General features: G+C 42.9%; 1 protein-coding gene across 5 annotated transcripts in view; it reads right to left on the minus strand.

The window, feature by feature from the left end:
* Nucleotides 1-27,473, minus strand: part of LYL1 (LYL1 basic helix-loop-helix family member) — a 236,762-nt gene that overhangs the window by 192,741 nt on the left and 16,548 nt on the right. Inside the window, exons 1-3 of one of the 5 annotated variants that reach the window (XM_087711039.1) lie at nucleotides 21,391-21,579; nucleotides 20,097-20,314; nucleotides 1,611-2,038 (exon numbers count right to left, since the gene is read on the minus strand). In XM_087711039.1, coding sequence (XP_087567165.1) covers nucleotides 1,611-2,038 — 428 coding nt within the window. In that variant the 5' untranslated portion in view covers nucleotides 20,097-20,314; nucleotides 21,391-21,579. Of the gene's footprint in view, nucleotides 1-1,610; nucleotides 2,039-11,076; nucleotides 11,150-20,096; nucleotides 20,645-21,390; nucleotides 21,580-27,473 lie in introns of those variants that run through there. The other 4 variants (XM_087711037.1, XR_015696086.1, XM_087711038.1 and 1 more) reach the window with 4 other exon arrangements.

The following is a 27,473-nucleotide window of genomic DNA, read 5'->3' on the forward strand; positions in this document are numbered from 1 at the left end:
TCCTTCCTTCCCTCCCTCCTTCCCCTTCCCTCCTTCTCTCCTTCCCTCCTTCCTTCCCTCCTTCCTTCCTTCCCTCCTTTCTTTTCTCCTTCTCTCCTTCCTTTCCCCCTTCCTTCCCCCCTTCCTTCTCTCCAAATTCCCTCCTTCCTTCCCTCCTTCCTTCCCTCCCTCCTTCCCCTTCCCTCCTTCCTTCCCTCCCTCCTTCCCCTTCCCTCCTTCTCTCCTTCCCTCCTTCCTTCCCTCCTTCCTTCCTTCCCTCCTTTCTTTTCTCCTTCTCTCCTTCCTTTCCCCCTTCCTTTCCTCCTTCCTTCCCCCCTTCCTTCTCTCCTACATTCCCTCCTTCCTTCCCTCCTTTCTTCTCTCCTTCTCTCCTTCCTTCCCTCCTTCCTTCCCTCATTTCTTCTCTCCTTCTCTCCTTCCTTCCCTCCTTCCTTCCCTCCTTGCTTCCTTCCCTCCTTCTCTCCCTCCTTCCTACCCCCTTTCTTCTCTTTCTTCTCTCCTTCCTTCCTTCCTCCTCTCCTTCCCCTTCTCTCCTTCCTTCCTCCCCTCCTCAACACGTTTTTTGGTAATGCGATGAGCAAAAACGGAAGCAGTATTCCAGGTGTGGTTTTACTAGATGTGGCTTTATAAATCAGTACTAATACTTCACGAGATTTTGATTCTATGCCTCTGTTTATACAACCAAGGATTGTATTAGCTTCTTTTTTTTGGGGGGGGCCGCTGCTGTACAGTGCTGGGCTCATATTTAAGTCATCATCAACTAGGACTCCAAGGTTGCTCTCACAGTTTTTGAGCCTGGTTTCACCTAATCTGTACCTGTATCTTTGGTTTTTCCCTGTCTAAATTAAAATCTTGCTTTTTTAGTCATTAGAAATCACGTTGTTCGATAGGGCTCATCGTTGAAGCCTATCAAAATCTTTCTGGATCCTGAGCTTGTTTTCTGGGATGTTGGCTATTTATGCCAGCTTAGTATCATCTGCACATTTGGTGAGTCCCCCTTCTATTCCCTCATCTATGTCATTTATGTACATTTATTTCCCAGTGAAATAGTGAGGACATAATATATTTAGACTTCAGCAAGGCATTCAACAAAGTAGCAATAGCAATAGCAATTAGACTTATATACCGCTTCATAGGGCTTTCAGCCTTCTCTAAGCGGTTTACAGAGTCAGCATATCGCCCCCACAGTCTGGGTCCTCATTTCACCCACCTCGGAAGGATGGAAGGGTGAGTCAACCTTGAGCCGGTGAGATTTGAACCGCTGAACTGCAGATAACAGTCAGCTGAAGTGGCCTGCAGTACTGCACCCTAACCACTGCGCCACCTTGGCTCAGTACAAGCTACTTCTTGGTAAACTAGAAAAACATGGGATAGATAGCATCACCATCAGATGGATTTGTAACTGCCTACCAAACCATACTCAATGACTGGGGGATTCTGGGAGTTGAAGTCCACAGGACTTAAAGTCACCAAGGTTGAGAAACACTGATCTAGATGAACCCACTGCCATTGTTCCCAGAGTTGGCATTGGCAACTTGCTTACATAACCAGGATTTCTTCCTTTCCTCATTTCCCTCCCCGTCTCCCCAATATCAGGTTCCTGGACTTACTTGTTGAGAAAGGGATGGGGCTGGTATTGTGGGGCTAAAAGTGGACTCCTTACTCCAGTCAAAGGCAGGGATGATGGAGGGGGTCCAGGCAGACCTGAGAACTGCAAGAAATTAGGAATGGGGTGTAGGGCCGTGAGTTGGGTTGTGGGGACCTCAACAGGAGTGGGGGACTTGCTGTAGCCCAGGCTGATGACAGGGACATTGGGGGGCAGTGCTGCATGGGGAGCCTCAGCAGGAGAGCTCCCCTTTGTGTGAGGTGAGAAAGAGGTGGGGCTGGTGGGGGGTTCAGTGGCCTCTACGTCATTCCCCCCGCCATCTGGGGAAGGAAGAGACGTTGGGGTCACAGCAGGTGGAAGGCTTGGCTGCTCAGGTTTAACAGGCGACTGGGAATTCTTCAGCTTCTCCATCATATCTGCTCGGCTTCTCATCTGTAGGAAGAATAGAAGCAAAGTGAGATTGTACCAGCTGTGCTGAATTTGGCATTCCAGAAGTAAAAAAAATATATATGCAGGTAGTTCTTGATTTATAATCATCCATTTAGTGACTGTTTGAAGTTACAACAGCACCGAAAAAGGGACTTGTGGCCATTTTTCACACGACTGTTGCAACAGCCTCATGGCCGCGTAGTCAAAATTTGGATTCTTGGCCATGGATTCTGGTTCATATTTATGACGGTTGCAGTGTCCCAGGGTCATGGGATCACTTTTTGTGATCTTCTGACAAGCAAAGTCAATGGGGAATCCAGATTCACTTAACAACCATATTACTAATTTAACAACTGTGATTCACATAACAACTGTGGCAAGAAAGGTGTTAATTTTTTTATTTTATTTTAAATATTTTATTTTATCAATTTCATATATACATTCACAATTATATGATCTCATAACTGTTATTAATAATATGTATTTATAACAATTTTTCCCTACTGTTGACAATATACTTGAAGATTGCTTTCTTAACATCCCATAGATCCATCTTATCTTACAACGGTCCTACTTCTTCTTCCCTCCCTCCCTCTTTCCTTCCCTCGTTTCTTCTCTCCTACTCCCCTTCCTTCCCTCCCTCCTTCCCCTTCCCTCCTTCCCCCCTTCTCTCCTTCCCTCCTTCCTTCCCTCCTTCCTTCCCTCCTTCCTTCCTTCCCTCCTTTCTTTTCTCCTTCTCTCCTTCCTTTCCTCCTTCCTTCCCCCCTTCCTTCCCCCCTTCCTTCTCTCCTACATTCCCTCCTTCCTTCCCTCATTTCTTCTCTCCTTCTCTCCTTCCCTCCTTCCTTCCCTCCTTCCCTCCCTCCTTCCTACCCCCCTTTCTTCTCTTTCTTCTCTCCTTCCTTCCTTCCTTCTCTCCTTTCCCTTCTCTCCTTCCCCTTCCTCCCCTTTACCCTTCCCCTCTTCTTCCCATTCCTCCCCTCTTTCCTACTCTTACATTCCCTCCCATTCTTCCTCTGCCTTTCCCTTTCTCCTATTCCTCTCCTTTCTCTTCTCCTTCCTATCTTTCCTTCTACTCCTCCCTCCATCCACTCTATCCGTGTGTTAAATTGGGACAAAACTCACTTAACAACTATTGCTTAGCAACATAAACTTTGTGCTCAATTGTGGTCATAAGTCAAGGACTACCTGTAAAATATCACTGCAATATTCCATCTTTTATGTTAAGCTGGAAAAAAATAAAGGGTAAGAAGACAAGACAATCGAATTGGATGAGACCTAGCACCTTCCTTGTTTGGATTCTCTTTCTCGTGATGAGTAAAGATGGTGGAAAGACAACAAAATATTGTTGATTGACATTTTTTTGCAGCAAATGGGGAAAAAGGGGGCATGTTCCTGGACTTCAAAGGAGCTGCCTAGTCTCTTTTTAAAGCCAGTTGACAGCTATCACTGTGTCTTGTGGTTACAAAATCCATGGTTTAACTGTGTGCTGAGAAACAGACTAGTGCCTTTTGGGTGTCCCTAATACTCTGTTGTTCAGCTTTAGTGGATAATTTTGACTTCCATGAGTATTAGGAGAGAAGAAGCGGATTGCTTTACGCTATGTCAGTGGTTCCCAAAGTTGGCAACTTTAAGACTTGTGGACTTCAACTCCCAGAATTCTCCAGCCAGCAGAGCTGGCTGGAGAATTCTGAGAGTTGAAGTCCACAAGTCTTAAAGTTGCCAACTTTGGGAACCACTGCCCTATGTATTCACAACCACCTTTTCTGCATTGGTCTGACATGTATCATGCCTTCCTCGGTCCATGTGAGGGATAGTTGCTTTTCTCAATAGCTGGCAAACCATGTTGAGAAATACAACTGTCAGCACAAAGATCCTTCCTTAATAAGTATGAAGCCTGAGGAATGCAACTCATCACAATGATCATTAACCTGAGCCTTCCTTAATGAGATTTGGCACGTAGCAATAGCAATAGCAGTTAGATTTATATACCGCTTCATAGGGCTTTCAGCCCTCTCTAAGCGGTTTACAGAGTCAGCATATCGCCCCCAACAACAATCCGGGTCCTCATTTTACCCACCTCGGAAGGATGGAAGGCTGAGTCAACCTTGAGCCGGTGAGATTAGCAATAGCAATAGCAGTTAGACTTATATACCGCTTCATAGGGCTTTCAGCCCTCTCTAAGCGGTTTACAGAGTCAGCATATCGCCCCCAACAACACTCCGGGTCCTCGTTTTACCCACCTCGGAAGGATGGAAGGCTGAGTCAACCTTTGAGCCGGTGAGATTTGAACAGCCGAACTGCAGAACTGCAGTCAGCTGAAGTAGCCTGCAGTGCTGCACTCTAACCACTGCGCCACGTCGGCTCTATCACACATCACATCAGCTTGCAACAGGAAATCATGGGCTGTCTATTAACCTTCTCACATGGATAACCTTAACCATAGTTTGGATTTTGTCTAGCTAATCCAATCAGTGCCAAGGGTACTTTGATCAATGAATTAGTTTCTGCCACCTAAACTGTTCTATGACAATAAAAAGGGAACTCTCACGAGCTGTGGAGAGTGCCTTCCCATTAAGCTTCTTCCTGCCTGCCTGTGTCTTTCTTCATCACGACAACATCTCCAACCCTTTGCAACAGATTTTTGCAAATGGTCCAGGGGATGGGATGTTATTGTGAGAGGATATTCTGTGTTCGGTTTTGAAATGCATACAATTAATTTTTATCATGGAGGAACTACAATTATGGTATCAAATCACCCATGATATGACGACCTGAATTCCAAGTAGGCATGCGTGGCTTAGGGCAGGGGTCCTCAATCCCTGGTCTGTGGACTGGCACCGGTCTGCAGCAGGCCAGCAACTGGGCAGCACAAACAAGCGAAGCCCCATCAGAGGGACGTAGGCACCTCAAGGCTCGACTACTGTAACACGCTCTACATGGGGCTGCCCCTGAAGAGTGTTCGGAGACTACAATTGGCCCAGAATGCAGCCGCGCGAGCGATATTGGGTGTACCTAGGTACACCCACGTTACACCTATCCTCCGCGAGCTGCACTGGCTCCCTATTGGTCTCCGAACACGCTTCAAGGTGCAGGTTATTACCTTTAAAGCCCTACATGGCTTAGGACCTGGATATCTCCATGACCGCCTCCTGCAACATATCTCCCAACACCCAATAAGATCGCACATGGCGGGCCTTCTCCGAGTACCGTTGACTACGCAGTGTTGTCTGGCGGCTCCTCGGGGGAGAGCCTTCTCTGTAGCTGCCCCAGCCCTCTGGAACTATCTACCCCCTGAGAGCAATATTGGGTGTACCTAGGTACACCCACGTTACACCTATCCTCCGCGAGCTGCACTGGCTCCCCATTGGTCTCCAAACACGTTTCAAGGTGCTGGTTATTACCTTTAAAGCCCTACATGGCTTAGGACCTGGATATCTCCGTGACCGCCTCCTGCAACATACCTCCCAGCGCCCAATAAGATCGCACATGGCGGGCCTTCTCCGAGTACCATCGACTACGCAGTGTCGTCTGGCGGCTCCTAGGGGGAGAGCCTTCTCTGTAGCTGCCCCGGCCCTCTGGAACGATCTACCCCCTGAGATCCGGACCCTCCCTACTCTCTCGGCCTTCCGTAAGTCTGTTAAGACCTGGCTGTTCCGGCAGGCCTGGGGCTGCTGATCTAGACTGACCTTCAGCCCCATTAAGATCGAGTGCATGTTGTGTCCTTCTTTTAACTTGTTTCTGCCTTGTATTTTAAATTTTTTAAAAAAATACTTTTAAACTGTTTTTATGTAAGCCGCCCGGAGTCCTTCGGGATTGGGCGGCATACAAATCTATTAAAATTGGAAATTAGGCGGCATGTGAAACCACGCCCCTTCTGGTCTGCAGAAAAACCTTTCTCCATAGAACCGGTCCCTGGTGCCCAAAAGGTTAAGGCCCACTAGCTTAAGAGAGTGAAGGTAATTTCTTGTGGTCTCCAAATACAATTTTCGCAAATTGCACGAATTCCAGATCTGCTCTGTGACTCTGAAGAAACAAGATAGAAAGAGTGTCAATGTTTCTGAAGTTGTGACCTCTAGGCTTGAGTACTGCAATGTGCTCTACATGGGGCTGCCCTTGAAGAGTATTCAGCGACTTCAGCTAGTCCAGAATGCGGGCGCGCGAGCGATCGTGGGTGCACCTCGTTTCACCCACATAACACCTATCCTCCGCGAGCTGCACTGGCTACCTGTTGATCTCCGGGTGCGCTTCAAGGTGCTACTTGTCACCTACAAAGCCCTTCATGGTAGTGGATCTGGGTACTTGAGAGACCGCCTACTGCCAATTACCTCCACTCGACCAATTAGATCCCATAGATTAGGCCTCCTCCGAGTTCCATCTGCCGGTCAATGTCGACTGGCAACCACGCGGAGGAGAGCCTTCTCGGTGGCAGCTCCGACCCTATGGAACGATCTCCCCATGGAGATTCGTACCCTCACCACCCTCCAGACCTTCCACACAGCCCTTAAGATCTGGCTATCCCGTCAGGCCTGGGGTTAAAGACCGCAACCCACCCGAATTGTATGAATGTTGTGCTTTTAATGATGTACTGTCTTATGTGTTAATCTGTTTGTTCCGAATTGTAAGCCGCCCTGAGTCCCCCCAGGGAAAAGGGCGGCATATAAATAAACTACTCAAACAAACTCAAGTTCATTACTGGAGAAGGATTTTGAGGATACCACGGACAGGCAAGAAAACAAGAAATAGATCCCCTCTGAACTTTTTCTCCTCTATCTGCTTGAAGATGCATACCTGTTTCTTCATCACAGCGCATGCCAAAGTAGATTCTAATCCCAAAAAAAGCTTATTCCCACATGACTATGTGACTGGGGCAAGCACTGTGATCCAGACTTTGGCAAGGCTGGGATTTCGTTCAGCCTGGCTGTGATTTTTCAACCGTGTGAAGAATGGCTTTCACTGAAGGTGATTATGAAAGCTCGATCTGTGGTGACTTCCCTGCCTGCAAGGAGAAGAGATGGCGAGGCAGATAGCAGCAGCAGCAGCAAAAACCAGCGGTTGTGCGGTTGTGCCCAGGAGGCAGAGAGAATCAGCCACACTCATATGTGGGTTTCTTCACAACTTCTGCTCTGTGTTTGTGGGAGGGGAGAAGGAGGCATTTCTCTCCCTCCTCAGGACTGGCAAGGACTGCTTTCTTGAGGCTTCTTCTTATTAATTAGACTTATATACCGCTTCATAGGGCTTTCAGCCCTCTCTAAGCGGTTTACAATTTTTTTTTTTTAGCAAATTGAGTCAGCATATCGCCCCCACAGTCCGGGTCCTCATTTCACCCACCTCGGAAGGATGGAAGGCTGAGTCAACCTTGAGCCGGTGAGATTTGAACCGCTGAACTGCAGATCACAGTCAGCTGAAGTGTCCTGCAGTACTGCACCCTAACCACTGCGCCACCTCGGCTCTTGAGGAGCCTTTCTCCTTCCACCATCATTATGTTTGTAGAAAGTATCCCCAGCCAAGCTTGTACCCAAGCGAGGGCTTCACTGCTTTCTATCCTATTATGGGATAGAATGGAACTACAACCTGCACATTTCAACAAACTTGGAAAGTGCCAGTTTGAGGAAGAGATTGTCTTCAGAACTGGAACTTGGGAAAGGTGCAGAGAAAGCTGCCCAGATATTTTCCTTCTTCTTCCCATTACAAGCCTAATGCTTTCAGAGTTTCTTAGAACATGACTGTGTTATGTCATTTAGTATTTAGTATAGTATTTAGTATAAGTTTATTTATAGGCCGCCCTTTTCCCTGAGGGGACTCAGGGCGGCTTACAACTTATATAGGAGGGGATACATACAATGACATATAGCACAATACATAATTAAAAAGTAGAGCAACATTCATCATTCGGGCGGGGACGGATTATAATCTTTAACCCCAGGCCTGGCGGGATAGCCAGATCTTGAGGGCTGTGCGGAAGGTCTGGAGGGTGGTGAGGGTACGAATCTCCACGGGGAGATCGTTCCAAAGGGTCGGAGCTGCTACTGAAAAGGATGGATTATAAGTGGGAGTTCCAACAAATAGACAATGCAAATGCCGCAGTTTGCCACAACACAACATTCTTTTGCATTTTGCCTGTTTCTGTCTTCTTAATCCCCCGTCCCTTTTAGGATTTTTGTCCCTTACGTATTTTTTCTACTTCTGCACATGCAAAATGTGAGTTCTTCCAAGTGCTTTTTTCCATTTCACAAAAGCAGGGTTAGGCTGAGGGCTACATAAATATGGTGCCTTGGGAGAACTAACGTTGCTGTTAATATATTTGTGATGTGATCGTTGATTTTCATATAAGCAATATGTTGACGTTTCTTCACTTTCTATTTTATCTCTCTACTCTCACAAAGCATAAAGCAGCATCTGCAGTATCGTTTCTTTTTAAAACATTGATTTACTCATAATTACTGGTACTTGCCCCAATCTAGTCAAGGATTGGTTGAAAGTATTTTTCGCCGCTAAAAAAACTCATGTCATTGAAAAGCATATTGAAGGAGATGCTGCAAAATGACTGACAGAATGGTGGGCTTGTTAATTCACCAAATGGTGTGTGTGTGTGTGTGTGTGTGTGTGTGTGTACATGTGTATGAGAGAGCAATTGCTTGTCTTAAGAAGAATGCCAAGAAAACGGAGCCACTGGAGAAATGATATATTGCATACAACGGACATTTCAGGGTGGAATGTTCAGGTAGTTCAGATTAAGCACCTAAATTTGTTATCTTAGAGTCAACTGATCAAAGCAAGTTGACAGATGTTTTGTTTCTACCTGAGTTCTTTTGCCACTGAAAAGAGAAAACAGAACGAAGAGATCTAGAGATTTATCACTAGATAATTCTGTCAAATGCAGCATTCTGTTTCCTTGTTTCCCAGTCAGAATGCCTATGCTGGGTTTCCAATTTTATTGTTTCAAAGGAGTCTGAAGACCCAGCTCTTCTCCGAGGCTATTTAAAACAAATTTAAATAGGGTGTGGATTGATTACAAGAAGGCATTTGACTTATTACCCCACAGCTGGATTAACACCTGTCTGGAAAACTTTGGAATCAGCAAAAATATCTGTACATTTCTGAAAGCAAATATGCAAAAATGGAAAACAGTTCTAACAGCAAATGGGGAGGACATTGGTGAAGTCAACATCAGACGAGGAATCTTCCAGGGAGACTGACTTTCACCACTACTGTTCAACATCGCATTAATTCCACTGACAATAATCCTATGAAATACAAAACTGGGATACCAAATCTCAAACCAGCATGGCAAGATAAACCATCTACTATACATGGATGACTTAAAAATATATGCAAAAAGGCCCACTGAACTTAAATCAATACTCAACATAGTTCAACTGTTCAGCAGTGACATCAAAATGAACTTTGGACTTGAAAAACGTGCTGCATTATCCATGCAGCGAGGAAAAATGGAAAAAAATAGAAGGAATAGAACTGGGAAATGGAAGCATAGTGAAAGCATTAGCAAAGGATGATGGTTACAAAGACCTAAGCATATTGGAGGCTGATAACATCTTGAATGGAAAAGTCAAAGAGTCAACGCAAAAGAAATACATCAGGAGGATCCACAAAATATTAAAATCAAAGCTGAATGCTGGAAACATAATTAAAGCCATTAATACATGGGCAGTTCCAGTGATACGCTACTCAGCTGGAATCATCAACTGGACTTTGGCTGAACTGGAAAACCTGGACTGGAAAATGTCCAAACTTTTGAATATGTATCATGCTTTACATCCATGAAGTGACATCGATAGGTTGTACCTGCCATGAAAAATAGGGAGCAGGGGGCTATTGCAAATCCATCAAATTGTAGAAGAAGAAAAGCGAAGTTTGAATGATTGCGTTAACCAAAGTACAGAAAAATTGCTACAGGCTGTGAAAACGGAGAACAGTATACTGTTGTAACAGTATACAACAGAAACAAAGGCAGAATATAAGGAAAAACAGCTGGATGACAGATTAAATAGATGGAAAACCAAAGCTTTGCATGGACAGCACTTGAAAAACATTGAAGGAAAATGTAATGAAAACCTTACATCGGCATGGCTTAAGATGGGAACCATCAAGAAAGAAATGGAAGGTTTAATACTGGCTGCTCAAGAACAAGCACTACAAACTAATGCCATAAAAGAGAACATACAAAAATCTACTGACAACCCAAACTGCCAACTTTGCAACAACAAAATTGAAACTGTTTAACATTTATTATGTGAATGCAGCAAAATCGCATAAACTGATTACAAAGCTAGACATGACCGAGTTGCTAAATTAATCCACTGGTCATTACGTAAAAAATATGACTAACATGTATCTGAAAAAGTCATGGGAACATAAAGTGGAAAAACCTGTTGAAAATAAGATGGTGAAGATCTTGTGGGACTTTCGAATACAGACAGCCATCATTTGGAACACAACATGCCAGATATCACAATTGTCGAAAACTGAAGCATGCAGTTTATTGATGTCGCTAAAAAAAATCATGAAATATTGCGACCTGGCCATTGAAACTACGTGATTATGGATAAAACATGTAAGAGTGATACCCATTGTCATCGGGGCACTTGGCACCATGTCCAAGAATTTTACAAAATACATCAAGAAATTACAGCTTCCTGCAATGACACCAGCAGAACTGCAAAAAACTGTGCTACTCAGAACAACATACATTTTAAGTAGATATTTTGTCGATACATAGGAAGCTGACAGCAACCCGTATCAACTATCAGTGCCAGTCAATGATATTTGTGATACATTTTTAAAAGTTCAGTTGACTGAGTTTCATGTTTAATGAATAAAGTATATAATAGTAATCAAACTCAATGGGGGAAATACTATCAAGGCAATCAACACCTGGGCAATACCAGTCATTAGATACACAGCTGGAATGGTGAACTGGACTCAAACAGAATTAAAAGCAATGGGTAGGAAGACCAGAAAAATAATGACGATGAATCATGCCCTTCATCCTCGCAGCGACATTGACAGATTCTACCTACCAAGGCAAATAGGTCGGTGTGGAATGTTGCAAGTACATCAGATAGTTGAAGAAGAAAAAAGAGCTTTGGAAGAATATCTAAAAGACAATGAAGAAGATGCACTGAAGTTAGTATGCAAGGAAGGCTTGCTGACTACTGTAGAGACAAAACTGGCCTGCAAGAAAGACCAAATGAAGAACAGAATGGAGGCACGGGAGAACAAAGCACTACATGGCCAGTACATTAAAAAAAAGTAGCAGGGAGGTAACGTGACTGCACTTGTATACTGTTGCTCTTTAATTCCACTGTAAAAATAGGACAAGCTGAATATATTAATAGATTGTAGAAATACACCGAAGGGAGGAGTAGAGGGATAGAAGAAAGAGGGGTAGAGAGGGTGGGAGAGAGGACTGGAGGGAGGGGGAGAAGGAAGGGAGGGAGTGGATCGGGAGAGAGGAGTGGTAGAGGGGGAGGAGAAGTAGGGTAGAGGGGAATGAAGGAGGGAAGATGGAAAGTTGGAGGGGGGTGTAAGAAAGGGTGTATGGAGGGTCGAAGAGGTACATTGGGTTTCTATTTTGGGGGGTATTGTTCACAAGAGGGATGGCTGTGTTTATTGTTTAATGTTATATGGCCCCGGTTATGCACAGTATATATGTGACTGTACGAAAATGAAAATGGAAAATAAAAACACATTTACACATGAAAAAAAATAGCAGGGAAAGTAGATAATAACAAGACCTGGCAACGGCTAAGAGCAGGAAAGTTAAAGAAAGAGACTGAGGAATTAATTTTGGCTGCACAAGACCAAACCTTAAGGACAAATGTATACCAAGCCAGAATTGAGAAGACAGCAACAGACAGTAAGTGCTGCCTATGCAAAGAAGCTGAAGAAACAGTGGACCATCTGGTAAGCTTCTGCAAGAAGATCACACAGACTGACTGCAAGCAGCGGCATGACAAAGTAGCAACAACGGTGCATCGGAAGATCTGCAAGAAATATCATTTGTCTGTACGCAAGAACTGGTGAGCCCATAAAATAGAGAAAGTCATAGAAAATGAAGAAGTTAAATTGCTCTGGGACTTCAGAATCCAGACAGACAGGCACCTGCCACAAAGCACCCCGACTTAACAGTTGTCGATAAGACAAAAAAAGTCTGGATAGTGGATGTGACAGTTCCTGGAGACAGCAGAATAGAAGAGAAAGAACTGGAGAAGATAACAAAATACAAAGACGTACAAATAGAATGATTATGGTAAAGGCAAGCAAGGGTGGTACCAATAGCAGTAGACTTATATACCGCTTCATAGGCCTTTCAGGCCTCTCTAAGCGGTTTACAGAGAGTCAGCATATTGCCCCCAACAATCTGGGTCCTCATTTTACCCACCTCGGAAGGATGGAAGGCTGAGTCAACCCTGAGCTGGTGAGATTTGAACCGCTGACCTGCTGATCTAGCAGTAGCCTGCAGTGCTGCATTTAACCACTGTGCCACCTTGGCTCATAGTAATAGTAATAGGCACCTTGGTTGCAGTCCCAAAACAACTGGAGCACCACTTGAAGACCATAGGCATTGACAAATTTGCCATCAGTCAATTGCAGAAGGCGGCTTTACTTGGAACTGCTTCCATCCTGCAACGATATCTGTAACGCCATCAAACATTCAGATTTGCCTATTCCAGGTCCTTGGTAAGGACTAGATAGGTGGACAGAAATGGCTGACTGTGCAATTATTATTATTATTAACAACGATAACGACAACAACAACAACATGGCTATGGATGAAACATGTAACAGTGATACCCATTGTCATCGGGGCACTTGGTACCATGTCCAAGAATTTTACAAAGCACATCAATAAATTGCAGCTTCCTGCAACAACACCAGTGGAACTGCAAAAAACTGCACTACTTGGAACATCGTACATCTTAAGAAGGCACTTGGTTGATATCTAGGACGCTGGCAGAAACCTGTATCAACCATTAGCACAAGTCAATGGTTGACTGTGATGCACTTTTGAATGTTCAGTTGACAAAGTTTCATGTTTAATGAATCAAGTAAATAATAACAACAAAAACAATAATTGGAAATGGAAACATAGTGAAAACATTAGCAAAGGATGATGGTTACAAGTACCTAGGCATAAAGTGGCAGGGCTTAAAATAAATAAAGAGAAAACTAAAATATTAACTAAGAATTTAACCAAAAGACAAAATGAAGAACTGGAGGTGAAACTGGGAATTTCGAGTGCCAAGAAAATTAAATATTTGGGAATATGGCTATCGGCAAAATGTATTACAATAAAAGAAGATAACTACAATAAATTGCTACAACAGATACAAAAAGATTTGGATAATTGGACTAAACTACAGATATCACGATTGGCAGAATCTCAACAATTAAAATGAATGTACTACCCAAACTACTTTATCTTTTCTAAACAATACCGATTAAATTAGAGCATTTTTTTCTGAACAACTAAATAAAATGGTATCCAAATTTATCTGGTCAGGGAAAAAACTGTGTATTAAATACAAATTTCTACAAGATAGTAGAAACAAAGGGGGCTTTGGCCTCTCAGATTGGGAGCATTACTATCAGGCGGCAGCCCTAACATGGCTCAAGGACTGGATTCAACTAAAAAATAAAAGAATACTTATGCTAGAAGGTCACAATCTCCAACTAGGCTAGCATGGCTTCCTCTGGGAGGGAAAGAATAAATCACATTCCTACTTCCAGAGACACATAGTAAGGGATGCCCTGTTTAAGGTCTGTGAAGAAAAAAAAACCATTACGTGAAAATCCCAATCTGGTTATCAACGATGGAGGCAATGACATAGCCAAATCCTATGGATCTCAGCAAAATGGTAAGCTATGCAGAACTCTTAGATGAAAAAGGAGAGCTAAAATCAGTACAAGATCTGAAAACACAAGGAATAAATATGGAATGGTGGCCCTATTTACAAATTAAAACAAGATTTTAAAAAAATCGGGAACAATACGGAATACACGAGAAACAAATGGAATTAGATAAAATATTATTAGGAACAGGAGGAAAAATGATTACTAGATTATATAATTTTCTCTTAAGATACAAAATGGAGGAAGAGACGGTAAAGGAGACAATGATTAGCTGGGGAAGAAATTTTGGGCATAATATAGAGTTAGATAAACTATGGGAAAGAAATTATAAATTTACGATGGCAGTAGCTTACAAAGAAAACTTTTATAAAATATTTATAGATGGCATTTGCCCCCAGCGAGAATGACCAAAATGTACCCAAATTTATCCCCCAAATGTTGGAGATGTAGGCACAAGCCTGGAACATTCTACCATATGTGGTGGACGTGCCCCATCACAAGGAAGTTACTGGTGCAAAATTCGGAAATGGTTGGAAGAAATTACTGAGCGAAAACTAGAACTCAAAGCAAAAGCATTCTTATTAGGACTACTAGATCAAAAAATGGATAAACAATCTCAATACATAATCATACACACACTCACTGTAGCCAGGATTGCTTTTGCACAAAACTGGGGGGGAAAATCAATACACCCGTAGATGAAACTATAATCAGAAAAATACTCAAATGCTCAGAAATGGACAAAATGACAATAGAACTAAAAGAAAGAGAAGAATCGGACTTCTATAAAGTATGGAATAAAATGTATAAGTGGCTAGAAATCAGAAGCCAAAACAGAAAACAGGGAATATAAATATATGGTTGCACAAATAATTAATATTATTATAAGTGTTAATACTAATGTGGTTATATTATAGGACAAGGTTAAAGCAATAGGAAGACAATGCAGAAGGGAGAATTATAAAAGTTAAGCAGGAAAGCCGATGCAGAAGGCTGTAAAATTACTGTATATTGTTATGTATGTTTTGTGTTTTGTTCTTTCTTGTTGTGTTTTCTTTTACTGTTTTTAAAGATTAGAACAGTCCATAAAAATTATTTATTAAAAAAAAAAAGTACTTAGGCATATTGGAAGCAGATAACATCTTGAATAGAAAAGTCAAAGAGTCAACCCAAAAGGAATACATCAGGAGGGTCCGCAAAATATTAAAATCAAAGCTGAATGGTGGAAACATAATTAAAGCCATTAATACATCGGCAGTTCCAGAGATACGCTACTCAGCGGGAATCATCAACTGGACTCTGGCTGAACTGGAAAACCTGGACGGGAAAACACGCAAACTTTTGAATATGTACCATGCTTTACATCCACAAAGTGACATCGACAGGTTGTACCTGCCAAGAAAAATAGGGGGCAGGGGGCTATTGCAAATCCATCAAACTGTAGAAGAAGAAAAACGACGTTTGAATGATTATGTGAACCAAAGTACAGAAAAAAAATTGCTGTAGGCTGTGAAAACAGAGAGCATTATAAAAACAACAGAAACAAAGGCAGAATATAAGGAAAAACAGCTGGATGACAGATTAAATGGATGGAAGACCAAAGCTTTGCATGGACAACACTTGAAAAATATTGAAGGAAAACGTGATGACAACTTTACACAGACATGACTTAAGCCAACTCTTCCCTTCCCCTCCCCTCCCTCCCTCCCTCCCTCCCTCCCTCCCTTCTTTGTGTGATATTTCTTTCTTGAACCAAAAGCTCCAAATGTTTTAGCCTTGTTTTATTAAGATGGCTTTCTGCCCTAGGTTTTTTTTTTCCTACTCTATGAGATGATTTTTGAGATGATATGACCAACACCATTATAACTTGAAGCAAACCAACACCTATTTGCAATGAACAAACTTAACTTAACAAACTTATTTCTGCTCTATTGGTTACTGCATGAAGAATATTTGGAATTTGATCTTCAAGGCAAGCGAAGTAGTTACACTCACTCCAGAAGTGCTACAGAAAACACCTTCCCCATCAGCATTTCTCCCTCCCAGCAGTCCCCAGAGATGAAAAGCAGGACTGAAGAAAATGCACAGGCAGTAACTGGTTTACATGTTCATTTGTGAGGTTCGTGGGGAAGGAATAGCCATAACGTTGTCCCAACAGCTGACCAGTAAGTTACCTTGTCATTTCCTTATCCTAGACAAAGAAGTCCTCTTTGAGTATATTGTTGCTTTAATTTTCACTCATTCCCCTTTATGGCCACACGTAACTGAAAAGTGACAATAGCAGTTATAGCAGTTAGACTTATATACCGCTTCATAGGGCTTTCAGCCCTCTCTAAGCGGTTTACAGAGTCAGCATATTGCCCCCAACAACAATCTGGGTCCTCATTTTACCCACCTCAGAAGGATGGAAGGCTGAGTCAACCCTGAGCCGGTGAGATTAGCAATAGCAATAGCAGTTAGACTTATATACCGCTTCATAGGGCTTTCAGCCCTCTCTAAGTGGTTTACAGAGTCAGCATATTGCCCCCAACAACAATCCAGGTCCTCATTTCACCCACCTCGGAAGGATGGAAGGCTGAGTCAACCTTGAGCCGGTGAGATTTGAACCGCTGAACTGCAGATAGCAGTCAGCTGAAGTGGCCTGCACCCTAACCACTGCGCCACCTCGGCTCTAGCAGAGAATTTGGGGCACCTGTTCTTATCAGGACTCCAGAGTTTTTTTTACTGTGTTTCCCTACCATATTAGTTTCTTTTAACCCCAAAATAAGCACTTGGGCTTGCCTTGTTTTTGCGGAGGTCTTATTATTTTTGAGGTGCAGAAGGCGGCAAGTGTGGTCATCTCATGGCTGCTGCTATGTTGCAATATTTTTGGGGAGGTCTTATTTTCAGGGAACAGGGTAGTGGTAGCAGAGGAGGTGATGTGAGTGGAGGAATAGAATGTGGCGACATCCCAGTCTTATTTTGGACAGTTTGGAGACTTAAAAATGACCAAGACAGTCATCCTGCCATCACACAGTGCCAGTTGAGCAGGGAAGAACAAAATGGGTCAGCACTATTATATAATTATGTCCTGTGGTAAGTATAGCAGTTATAGCAATAGCAGTTAGACTTATATACCGCTTCATAGGGCTTTCAGCCCTCTCTAAGCAGTTTACAGAGTCAGCATATCGCCCCCAACAACAATCCGGGTCCTCATTTTACCCACCTCGGAAGGATGGAAGGCTGAGTCAACCCTGAGCCGGTGAGATTTGAACCGCTGAACTGCAGATAACAGTCAACTGAAGTGGCCTGGAGTACTGCACCCTAACCACTGCGCCACCTCGGCTCTAATGATATGAGTATGTCTAATGATGGAGAGAATGTGGACGCTTGCTAGGAGTTCATATCTGCATTAGCCTTGGCTATAAACACAGCGCCATCCTCATACTAGCCTCACCTTTCCCAATTTTCCAGAACCACAAAGCCCATCATGCATCATACTCGCTTCTGAAATCAGGAGAGATAGTCCAGTACATCTGAGTTGTATACAGATTAGGTAAGGCTGCTGTGAACCTTTCAGTGGTGAGACATGCTTAGTTCTGGAAAATATAGTTTGTTCAGACAATGCTTACGTTTTTTTACCTGATGAATTTTTACTTTAAAGGTTTTACCTTTTTTTTGCAACCACTTAGATTTCAGTCAAAATTCTGTCAAGCCTAGTGCATATGAAAACACATACATGAATGATGGGATTTCACTGTCAGTGGGACTGTTTGAATAGATTGTGAAGCAACAAATAGAAGGTCAAATTCTTCTAGAAACCATCTACTCGGTACAAATGAAATGGTGTTTAGGCGACCTCCCCTTTCCCACGCCTCTGATTCATCGCTGAGATAGATGGGATGACCTTTTGCAAAGCAAGTAACTGAAATGAAATGAGATAAAATAATAACGAAGCACACGCCAGGCCATTGCCTCAGTCTTTTGTTCCTGTATCAGGCAATAAAAAATATTTTAAAAAATTAAGGAAATGGTTTTGCAAATTTCATTAGGAGGGTTTGGCCTCTCAACCAGCAGAATCCAAGACTCTTTCAAAGCCATTCTTACCCTAAATTAAAAGGGGAAAAGGGGCTCCCTTTGAATGTGTATATTTGGGTATGCATACAATTAAGCAGGAAATGCTTTTTCAAAAGCCAGTTCTGCCACTGAAATACCCAAGTTATCAAATTCTCTGAAGCTGAAAAGCTTATTAGAAATTCACAAGTTTTGTGTATTTTCACCAAGGGCACCTATTACGCAAAGTGAAAAAAATGGGGTGCATAAAACATTATGAGTGCTAAATAACTATGGACATTTCACTAAAATCCACAAATAATTTGAGCTAATTAAATTAAATTTGTTCTCTTACTTCCAGGGTACTGACTAAAATCAAAATACTTTTAATTAAGTGGATTGTTAATTTTTGCTATTGTGAGTACAGCTGCTTATTTTTTCTTTTTTCTTTTCTTCAAAGCACTGATTAAACTATGCATAATGCAAACCCATCCCAAGTTTTGCCTGGCATATCAGAGGCAGTGGCATTCTCCAAAAATGGAGGAAAGTGAAGGCCATTCCTGGGGTTTGTGTGTTTGTATGTAGGAATGTCAAGGAGTACAGTAGAAACCTTAAGATTTTATAAAGTGCCATGCATCCATTTTGCCCCTTAAAACATCCCCCTAATGTGAAAAGGGGAACGAAATGGCTGTTATTATATCTATAATAATATTTTATTAGCATAAGACTCAATGATATTTGTGTGACATAATGGCATTACAATTTCTCCTGGAAGAAAGGCCCAGTGAATACGTTCCTCACATGTGTTGTTTCTCTCTTATGACAATTTCACACACTTAAATTTCTCATTTGTTTATGCGAGGAACGTATACAAAGAAGATCCTCAGGTTTCCAGCAAATGTGCTTGTGCCAAAGCAAATATGTGTGTGCATTGCCACATGTGACAATATACAGGCAGCCTTTATTCCTTTTCCTACACGGAAGTTTGTCACAGAGGAAGTGTGTAATGGTTATAAAGGCCCCTCCTTAAAACAAGCGGGAAAAATCACTTTCCCTATTTAATATTTCTAGCTTCCCAAAATATTGAGGTCAGCTCTATAATCTAGGAGTATATATGCCAACCATATCCTTAAAAGTACATTAATTAGTGTATTATTCTGAAATTCAAACATGCTCCTTACATAAATAGTCATATGGGTCCTTATTTTCTATATATTATAATAACAGAAGTCTAGGGTACCTTAGCGTAGAGAAAGTCATAATAACAGATAAAAGAATACTTCAAAAAGCTTTGGATTTAATCTTACGAAATACATTGAACCAAGTGAATCACTCAGTTTTATTTCAGACTGCACTCTGGAAGGAAACCATGAAGCTGATATGACATGATAAGGAATGCAATTGTCAGACTAATTAGATATATCACTGTAGGTTAAATGATAACAATGATGCATTCTAAGAAAACTAAAAGAACTCAGGAGGGTTTGAAATTCAATAAAAAGTATAACTGGTAAGTGTAAATCTATTGATCTCTGGAAATTATTTAATTGTAAACATCACAAAGAGAAATGAAGACTCGTGTAACAGCTATAATTGCCAGCAGGATGTTATTTTAACTTTTAGAATTTTTTAGTTTTAAATGCAAAATCTATTTGGCTTGTGATTATAGAAGAGCAATCTGAAATCCTGTAGTTATATGTTCTAAAGCTTACAGAAGCTGCTGCTTTTCTTAAACTTGGCATTTAAAGAAACGGAGAGAGAGTTAGAAAAAGGCAAACTAATTTAGGAAAACAGAAATCAAAAGAAGTAAAAAAAAGTTTTAACAAAAGTCATTATTTCAGAAGATGCTTTAAACTTCGTTTTTACAGATTGCTTGATATAATAAAAGAACGGTTATAAAAATACAGGGGACTATTTACTGCTAAAGAAAAATAAAGACATGACACCACATACAAGGAAAGCATGCACAGCAATGTATGTAAAAGAGATTTAGTCCTAGGTCCATAGTAAATTGCGAGAAAGGGAAATAGCTCTATGTGGAACTAATGAATGGAAAGACATCGGTCCACAATCTTTTCTAAAATCAAATCCTTGCCGAAATGCTCTTCCTTGCCTAGAAACGTGCTTTCTCCCCAAATGCCCCGATCCTCACCTGTCCAACTGTGCAGGATCAAAATCATCTTCCAGTTTCCAAAGGTCAAAGATGGACATCTCCAAGTCTCTGTTGCTGGCAAGGAGGAAGATCGAAGAATTCCAGGTGAGTGCCAGGGATCTTCAAAGGGAAAGGAGGGGGTCACCTGACCGCTGGCTGTAAGAAGGCCTGGATGGCCAAGTGGAGGGACATGTAGAGAAGATGCTGTGAGAGTCCACCTGATGATGAAAGACAAGGTGATGAGGTCCAGTTCTAGAGTCTGGAAAGGATGCAACCCACTGGCATTATCCAAGAATTTACCCTCCTCGTCAGCCACATGGCTGCTGCTGGCTGCCATGCTTGGGGGCCATGATTCGCGGCTGTTTCCTCCCCTTCGCCACTGGCTCCCTCAGCCAGAGCTTGCAAATAATTATTAGTGTCACTGGCGGTGGTGGTGTTGGGGACGTCAAATCAATTAGGCTCCAGCTTTTCCTGCCACCTTGTTCCCTCTGAATCCACCCCCCCCCCCCCCTGTGGCCACTTCTCTTTTTTTTGACAGGCTCCCTTTGGCCGCTGGAAGGAGCTGCTTTGAAGCCGGAGCCTGGGCCAAGCCCCCACCCCCTCCCCGCCCCCTCCTGCTCCCCTCCCCGCCCCTGCATGAGAGAGATTTCCTGCCCTCTTTGGACAGGGGATGTTCTGCAGCTTGTAGATAAGCAGCACAGGAGCTGCCTGCACGGGACTGATAAGGAAACTCCCAAGTCGGACCCAGCCTGAGCCAGAGGAAGACTTGGAAGGCAAACAGGAGGAAGCCCAGCGTCTGCGTGCTACAATCACACGGGCCAGTGAGCACTGAAGTCTACGCAGCACACACAGGAGGGGAGGTAGCTTAGTAATCCTTAGAGAGCTTTCACAGGCAACCAGAAGTATGTCTTGGGTGTGAGGGTAGCCAAAATGCAGAGAAGAAATCAGGTTTTGTCCCTCCAGCCTGCTGGCTTGGGGTTCCTTCCAGACACTGTGCCTATCTGTTCTCCAGCTGGGCATCCCACGAACTTGGTTGAAAGCCAACACTTCCCTTCAGCCTTACTTAATGTGGATATCAGCCCATGAGCCATTGGCAGCAAGATCAATGGCCAATTAAAGACCTCAGAACTTCCTGTAAAGAAAGTATGTTTACATGGGCCAACGTGAATTTATTAGCCGAATAGCCACTCATCTAACCCGAGGCCATTTTGATGTCATTCTCTTTTAGCCATGTCATTTATAGCCATGCCTGAAGGAAACTGGCAGAACTGCACATTCTTAGGAAAATTAATACCTTCGTAGAAAGCTCTTCCGTTTGGAATGGATCCCTTGTGAGTGACACAAGGCAAGACAGACCGTAATACAATGCAGCTGGTCAAGAGTCCTGTTCGCATTGGAGCATCGTAACGTGACTGCCACACTGTGAATGGTGGGGTGAAATATCGTCTTTCAGCTGAGCCATAAATTCCATGGAAGCATTATTTGTATACCTTAACACTACTGGGGGGAAGTGAACATGATTCAGCCAATCTACGTTGTCAATCTCAATGAAGATTAAGAAAACAGCCTCTACTACAGTGTTTCTCAACCTTGGCGACTTTAAGTCCTGTGGACTTCAATTCCCAGAATCCCCCAGCCAGCGAGAGCTGGCTGGGGGATTCTGGGAGTTGAAGTCCACAGGACTTAAAGTCGCCAAGGTTGAGAAACACTGCTCTACTATGTTGTTTAAGAAACATTCAAAATCTGATTGTTCTCCCAAGCCCTGGAGGCCGAGTGACTGTAGACCTCTCTTCCACTTGTTTTAAAATTGTTTTGTTTCATCGTGGTTCTGGTTTTTTTTTTATATTTTGTTCTTCTGTTCAGCTGTGTTATTTATATGGATGGGGTTTTTAATTATAAGCCATCCGAAATTGCTTAAGGTATGGGCATTTTTGAAATTCGATAAATAAATGGGGGGAAAAAATCCCCTGTCTTCACTGGAATATGTGAAATTCCTGAAGAGAGGTGCCCTAACAAGAATCCATGAAAATATATTATCAAACTAAATCAATTAATAAAAATCTAAAGTCCGTGAGCAAAGTTGTAGGTTAGGGATGACCCCAAGTTTTAAACAGAAAAAAATCCACCAAAAGGAAAGCAGATCTCATACACAGATGGACTCACCTTTTGGCTTAATAGTCAAGACTAGTTTTCAGAAGCAACTATGAAATTTGCACTGCCCGATCTGCTTATGACAACCTATTATGACGAGCTACCCTTTAGAGCCGAGGTGGCGCAGTGGTTAGAGTGCAGCACTGCAGGCTACTTCAGCTGACTGCAGTTCTGTAGTTCGTCTGTTCAGATCTCACCGGCTCAGGGTGGACTCAGCCTTCCATCCTTCCGAGGTGGGTAAAATGAGGACCCAGATTGTTGTTGGGGGCGATATGCTGACTCTGTAAACCGCTTAGAGAGGACTGAAAGCCCTATGAAGCGGTATATAAGTCTAACTGCTATTGCTATTGCTATTGCAAGCTTCCATTGAGTGATTTTGGGGTAACAAATTATTTGAAAAACATTTCCTGGAACTCCTGGATGCCAATAATGTCAAGAGGACTGTGTGTATTTGTTTGTGTGTCTGTGTGCATGGAGAGGGTTCACCCTTTAGCAATGGGTGCATGCTCAAACTATTTACAGGCAACATGGTATTAGGAGTAACCCACTTTGGGTTTTTTTTATTATCTTTAACAGAAGTAAAATTTCTCCTCTGAAAAGTTCGCTTTTTGGATAATGTATCTTCAGCGTGACAATAAGATGGACTTTTATAGTTGCCTTCTGTTCCACTACTCATTGCAGGCAGGCAGGGCTGGGTTCCTGCCAGTTCTAAGCTCTTCTCTAGAAGAGGTTCCACAAATCTACAGTGCCGTTTAGAATCGGTTCCAGCTCCCTCCCCCTCCCCCTCCCGTCTTCACATGATCAAGATGAAGAGCGAGAGGAGGAATTCTTGGAGTTGAAGTCCACAAGTCTTAAAGCTGTCAAGTTTGAACACCCCTGGGGGGGTTCTAAAGGGTTAGGGGTGCAAGGGTCTTATAACTTGACAGCTTTAAGACTTGCACTCTTCAATGCCAGAGTTCCTGAGCCAACATGACTGGAGGAGGAATTCTGGGAGTTGAAGTCCACAAGTCTTAAAGCTGTCAAGTTTGAACACCCCTGTTTTTTTTCTAAAGGGTTAGGGGTGCAAGGGTCTTCTAACTTGACAGCTTTAAGACTTGCGTGCTTCAAATGCCAGAGTTTCTGAGCCAACGTTTTGGTTGCTAAGCAAGAGCGTTGTTAAGTGAGTGTCACCACATTTTACAAGTTGGCCACGCCCACCCAGTCACATGACTGCCAAGCCACTCCCACTCGGTCACATGGCCGGCAAGCCACTCCCACCCGGTCACATGGCCAACAAGCCACTCCCACAAAGCTGGCCACACTTACAGAAGAGGTTCTCAAAAAAAATTGAAACCCACCACTGCAGGCAGAGTAGCCTTCGGCAGCCGTCCATGCTGCTGTAACAATTTCTTCCAATTGTTTTCCAGTTCTAAGCAAAACAATATACCACCATGTATGCAATCAACATGGAATTACAACTATGAATTTTTTTTCCTTTAAAAAAATAAGTTATTCCCCACCTCCCAATTCCTCTCATTTTTCTTCTTCTTTAACAGAACTAGTTTCAACGAACACGTGAGAAAACACAATCGTATTTAAAGATTCAAATAATGCGATGGACAAAAATATAATTGCATGTGCTGAATTGCTGGATTTCAAATATGAAAATATATTCAACTAAATTTAGGGAATACACAAAAGTAGAAGCAAGGGGAGAGTTTGTTTAGCAGTTAACCCTGCGTCCTGTCACAGAACCAGCCTTAGCACAAATAGCTTGATGGAATGTTATTCTAACTAAGACTCACCTGGGATGAGTGCAATGCAATGCAATGCAATGCTAGCCATACTTCAGGAATCAAGAGTTACTGACGGCACAACACGTGTGGTTTGTACACACAAGACTGCGCCAGGTTAAGAGTGTTTGATTTTACCCTGACTCCAAAGGCTTGTGGGAGTTTTTGAAGCTATAAAAGTAAGATAATCAGATCAGGATCCCGGGTATGGAATTACAATAACTTTCCGTTTCTCTTAATAGCAATAGCAATAGCAGTTAGACTTATATACCGCTTCATAGGGCTTTCAGCCCTCTCTAAGCGGTTTACAGAGTCAGCATATCGCCCCCAACAACAATCCGGGTCCTCATTTTACCCACCTCGGAAGGATGGAAGACTGAGTCAACCTTGAGCCGGTGAGATTAGAACCGCCGAACTGCAGATAACAGCCAGGTGAAGTGGCCTGCAGTACTGCGCCACCTCGGCTCTTCATAATGATGAAACATTACTTGCATTTGTCTTCTTTAGTCTATCTTCACCCCTAATGAGCACCAGTTAGTTACCTAGACAGAGGTGGGTTGCTAATTATTTTACTACCGTTTGGGGGGTGCTCCTGCGAGCATGATGGACCCCCGCACACAGTGCTTCTTCACATGCGCAGAAGCATCTGGGTGGGTGGGCAGAGCCCCCCCCCCGCTGCCGCTACTACCGATTCGGTCAATCCGGGCTGAACCAGCAGCAACCCCACCTCTGTACTTAAGATCACCTTCTAGAAATAACCAGGCAATACACACAGATCCATCTTCAGCTGAAGATGTGAGGCCAGGCCTGGCTCAGAAACTGGTCAATAATCTCCTCATTTTTAGTTAGACTCTTGTGCTTTTTATTTTGAAGGTGACCTGATTTCCTTAAGACACTAGAATGATTTATGGGTGCTTGGAAATAGAATAAAAATGTTTGCAAGATAGCTAAAAGAAAAGAAAGTAGCAAAACGCCACATGGATCCTCTCTGATGACACTGGAGAACCTAAACCACAATGAGTTCCTGTAAACAAAAATAAGAGAAAAACAAAAATAACTAAACTGTATGGAAAGAGAGATTGGCATAGTTGTGGGAGAGGACTATTACACTCATCCCATACTGTCACCATCTAGTGCAGTGTTTCTCAACCTTGGCAACTTGAAGATGTCCGGACTTCAACCCCCAGAATTCCCCAGCCAGCATTCGCTGGCTGGGGAATTCTGGGAGTTGAAGTCCAGACATCTTCAAGTTGCCAAGGTTGAGAAACACTGATCTAGTGGTTGTGTTATCAACAGAATGGGGCGATATGGAGGACATATTTTGATCGAAAGGCCACCTTTCTTTGCATTAATGGGTGAGCAGTTGCAAAGCTGATCCCAAATCACTCAAGAGGTTGACATTGTGGAATAATTAAAATCTGGCATCAGTGGGGAAGATGTTTTTATTGGAATGTGGTGCTCCATCACTGGGGGCTTTTAAAAAGAGGCTTGATAGCTATGTGTCTGAAGTGGTACAGGGTCTCCTGCTTCATCAGGAGAGTGGACTAGAAGACCTCCAAGCTCCTTCTAGCTCTGTTATTCTGAATATTCTGGAATGCTTGGCTTAAACAAGGGATTAATATTTTAAACCATTTTATTTTAGTGGTTGGTTTAAACATTTTGAAACATTGTTTAAATTAAACTTGCTTTAATATGCACTTGACAATTTAAACAACTGAAGATTGTATGATTAAACAGTTTGACATACGTCTGAAGTATATGGCTTTTTTAAAGAGGTACTGTCCTCAAAATAAGGTTTCAATTTTATAAGTTATTAAAAAGCAAAATAAAAGTTAGTTACATATTTGTGGAAGGAAGAGTTGTGTTATTCAATCAGGATAATCAATAGTTATCCAATCATTATCCAGGCATTGTAAGTGAAACAGCCCTGCGAGAGATATGGACTCAACTACATACCTGCCTCTCAATCCAAGAAGTCAATTATGTTCCGGTAACTTCTTTACTTGATGCCTTTCCCCTTGAAATTTCCATTTTCCATTTCTGCTCCCAATAGGGAGGTTCCATTTAGGTTGATGCACAGAGAATAAATCATTTTACCCAAAAATGGGGAAAAGGGGGGAAATCTACTTATCTTAATTAATTAATTCGTAATTTAATATCCCGTAGGACTCCGGGCGGCTTACAAATACAAAAATAAAAAAAAATAAAAAAATAGGGGAAAGACAAGGGCAATTTAAAAAGAAACACACCATACACTCGACTTAGCTGGGGGCTGGACCTCATTCGTGTCTCAACAGCCCCAGGCCTGCCGGAACAGCCAGGTTTTGGTGGCTTTTTGGAAGGCCACGAGAATGGGAAGGGTCCAGATCTCTGCAGGTTCCACAGGGCTGGAGCAGCTACAGAAAAGGCTCTCCCCCGAGGGGCCACCAGCCAGCATTGTCCAGTCAACGGCACCCGGAGGAGGCCCAGCCTGTGAGTTCTTATCAGCCGTTGGGAGGTATGTAGCAGGAGGCGGTCTCGCAGATATCCAGGTCCAAGGCCATGTAAGGCTTTAAAGGTAATAACCAGCACCTTGTAGCGTGTCCTGAGACCAATAGGGAGCCAGTGCAGCTCGCGGAGGATAGGTGTAACATGGGTGTATCTAGGTACACTCAATATCGCTCGCGCGGCTGCATTCTGGACCAACTGTAGTCTCCGAACACTCTTCAAGGGCAGCCCCATGTAGAGCGCGTTGCAGTCATCGAGCCTTGAGGTGACGAGGGCATGAGTGATCTTCACTACCAGTTTGCAAATGTGAATGCACACACCACCTCTGCGCATGCACAGGACCTTCCGCACAGGCGCAGAGCATCAAAAACGGACATGATGATGTCTGGGTGGGTGGGTGGGTGGAGCCTGCTACTGAGCATGCCTGAAAGGTAAGTAGGGATGTGGGGAATCCACTGTGCCATGCGATTTAGATTAGCTAGAAAGCAGGAAATCTTGCTTTCTAGTTAATATAAATCATGCATCACAGCTGATTGTGGGAAATACCAGTTTGCCCGAACTGGTAGCTTTTTTTACTACTGGTTCAGGTGAACTGGTCCAAACCGGTAGCATTTCACCCCCGGATTAGCCTATGAAAAATCTTTGCTCCCTTCACTGCCTCCTCTGTCAGGCTTCGAGGCTGCCAATTTAATCAAGCAATTAAACTTGACCCATGCTCCGAGCTGTGATATTAACCCTGAAGCCTTGCCTTGCCTTTCGTATTCACTGGTATGGATGACAGAACCTGTATTCCTAATTATTGAGTTTGTGTCTTGATGACCCCTGGTTATAAAAATAAAGGAATACTTATAAAGCCCTGCATGGCATCGGACCTGTGTACCTGAGAGACCGCCTCCTGCCAATTACCTCCCAAAGACCGATTCGATCACACAGGCTTGGCCTTCTCCGGGTTCCATCTGCCAGCCAA

The sequence above is a fragment of the Thamnophis sirtalis genome, unplaced genomic scaffold, assembly GCF_051295495.1.
Source record: "Thamnophis sirtalis isolate CommonGarterSnake01/CBP01778 unplaced genomic scaffold, rThaSir2_p1.2 scaffold_3, whole genome shotgun sequence".
In the NCBI taxonomy this organism is placed as follows: Eukaryota; Metazoa; Chordata; class Lepidosauria; order Squamata; family Natricidae; genus Thamnophis; species Thamnophis sirtalis.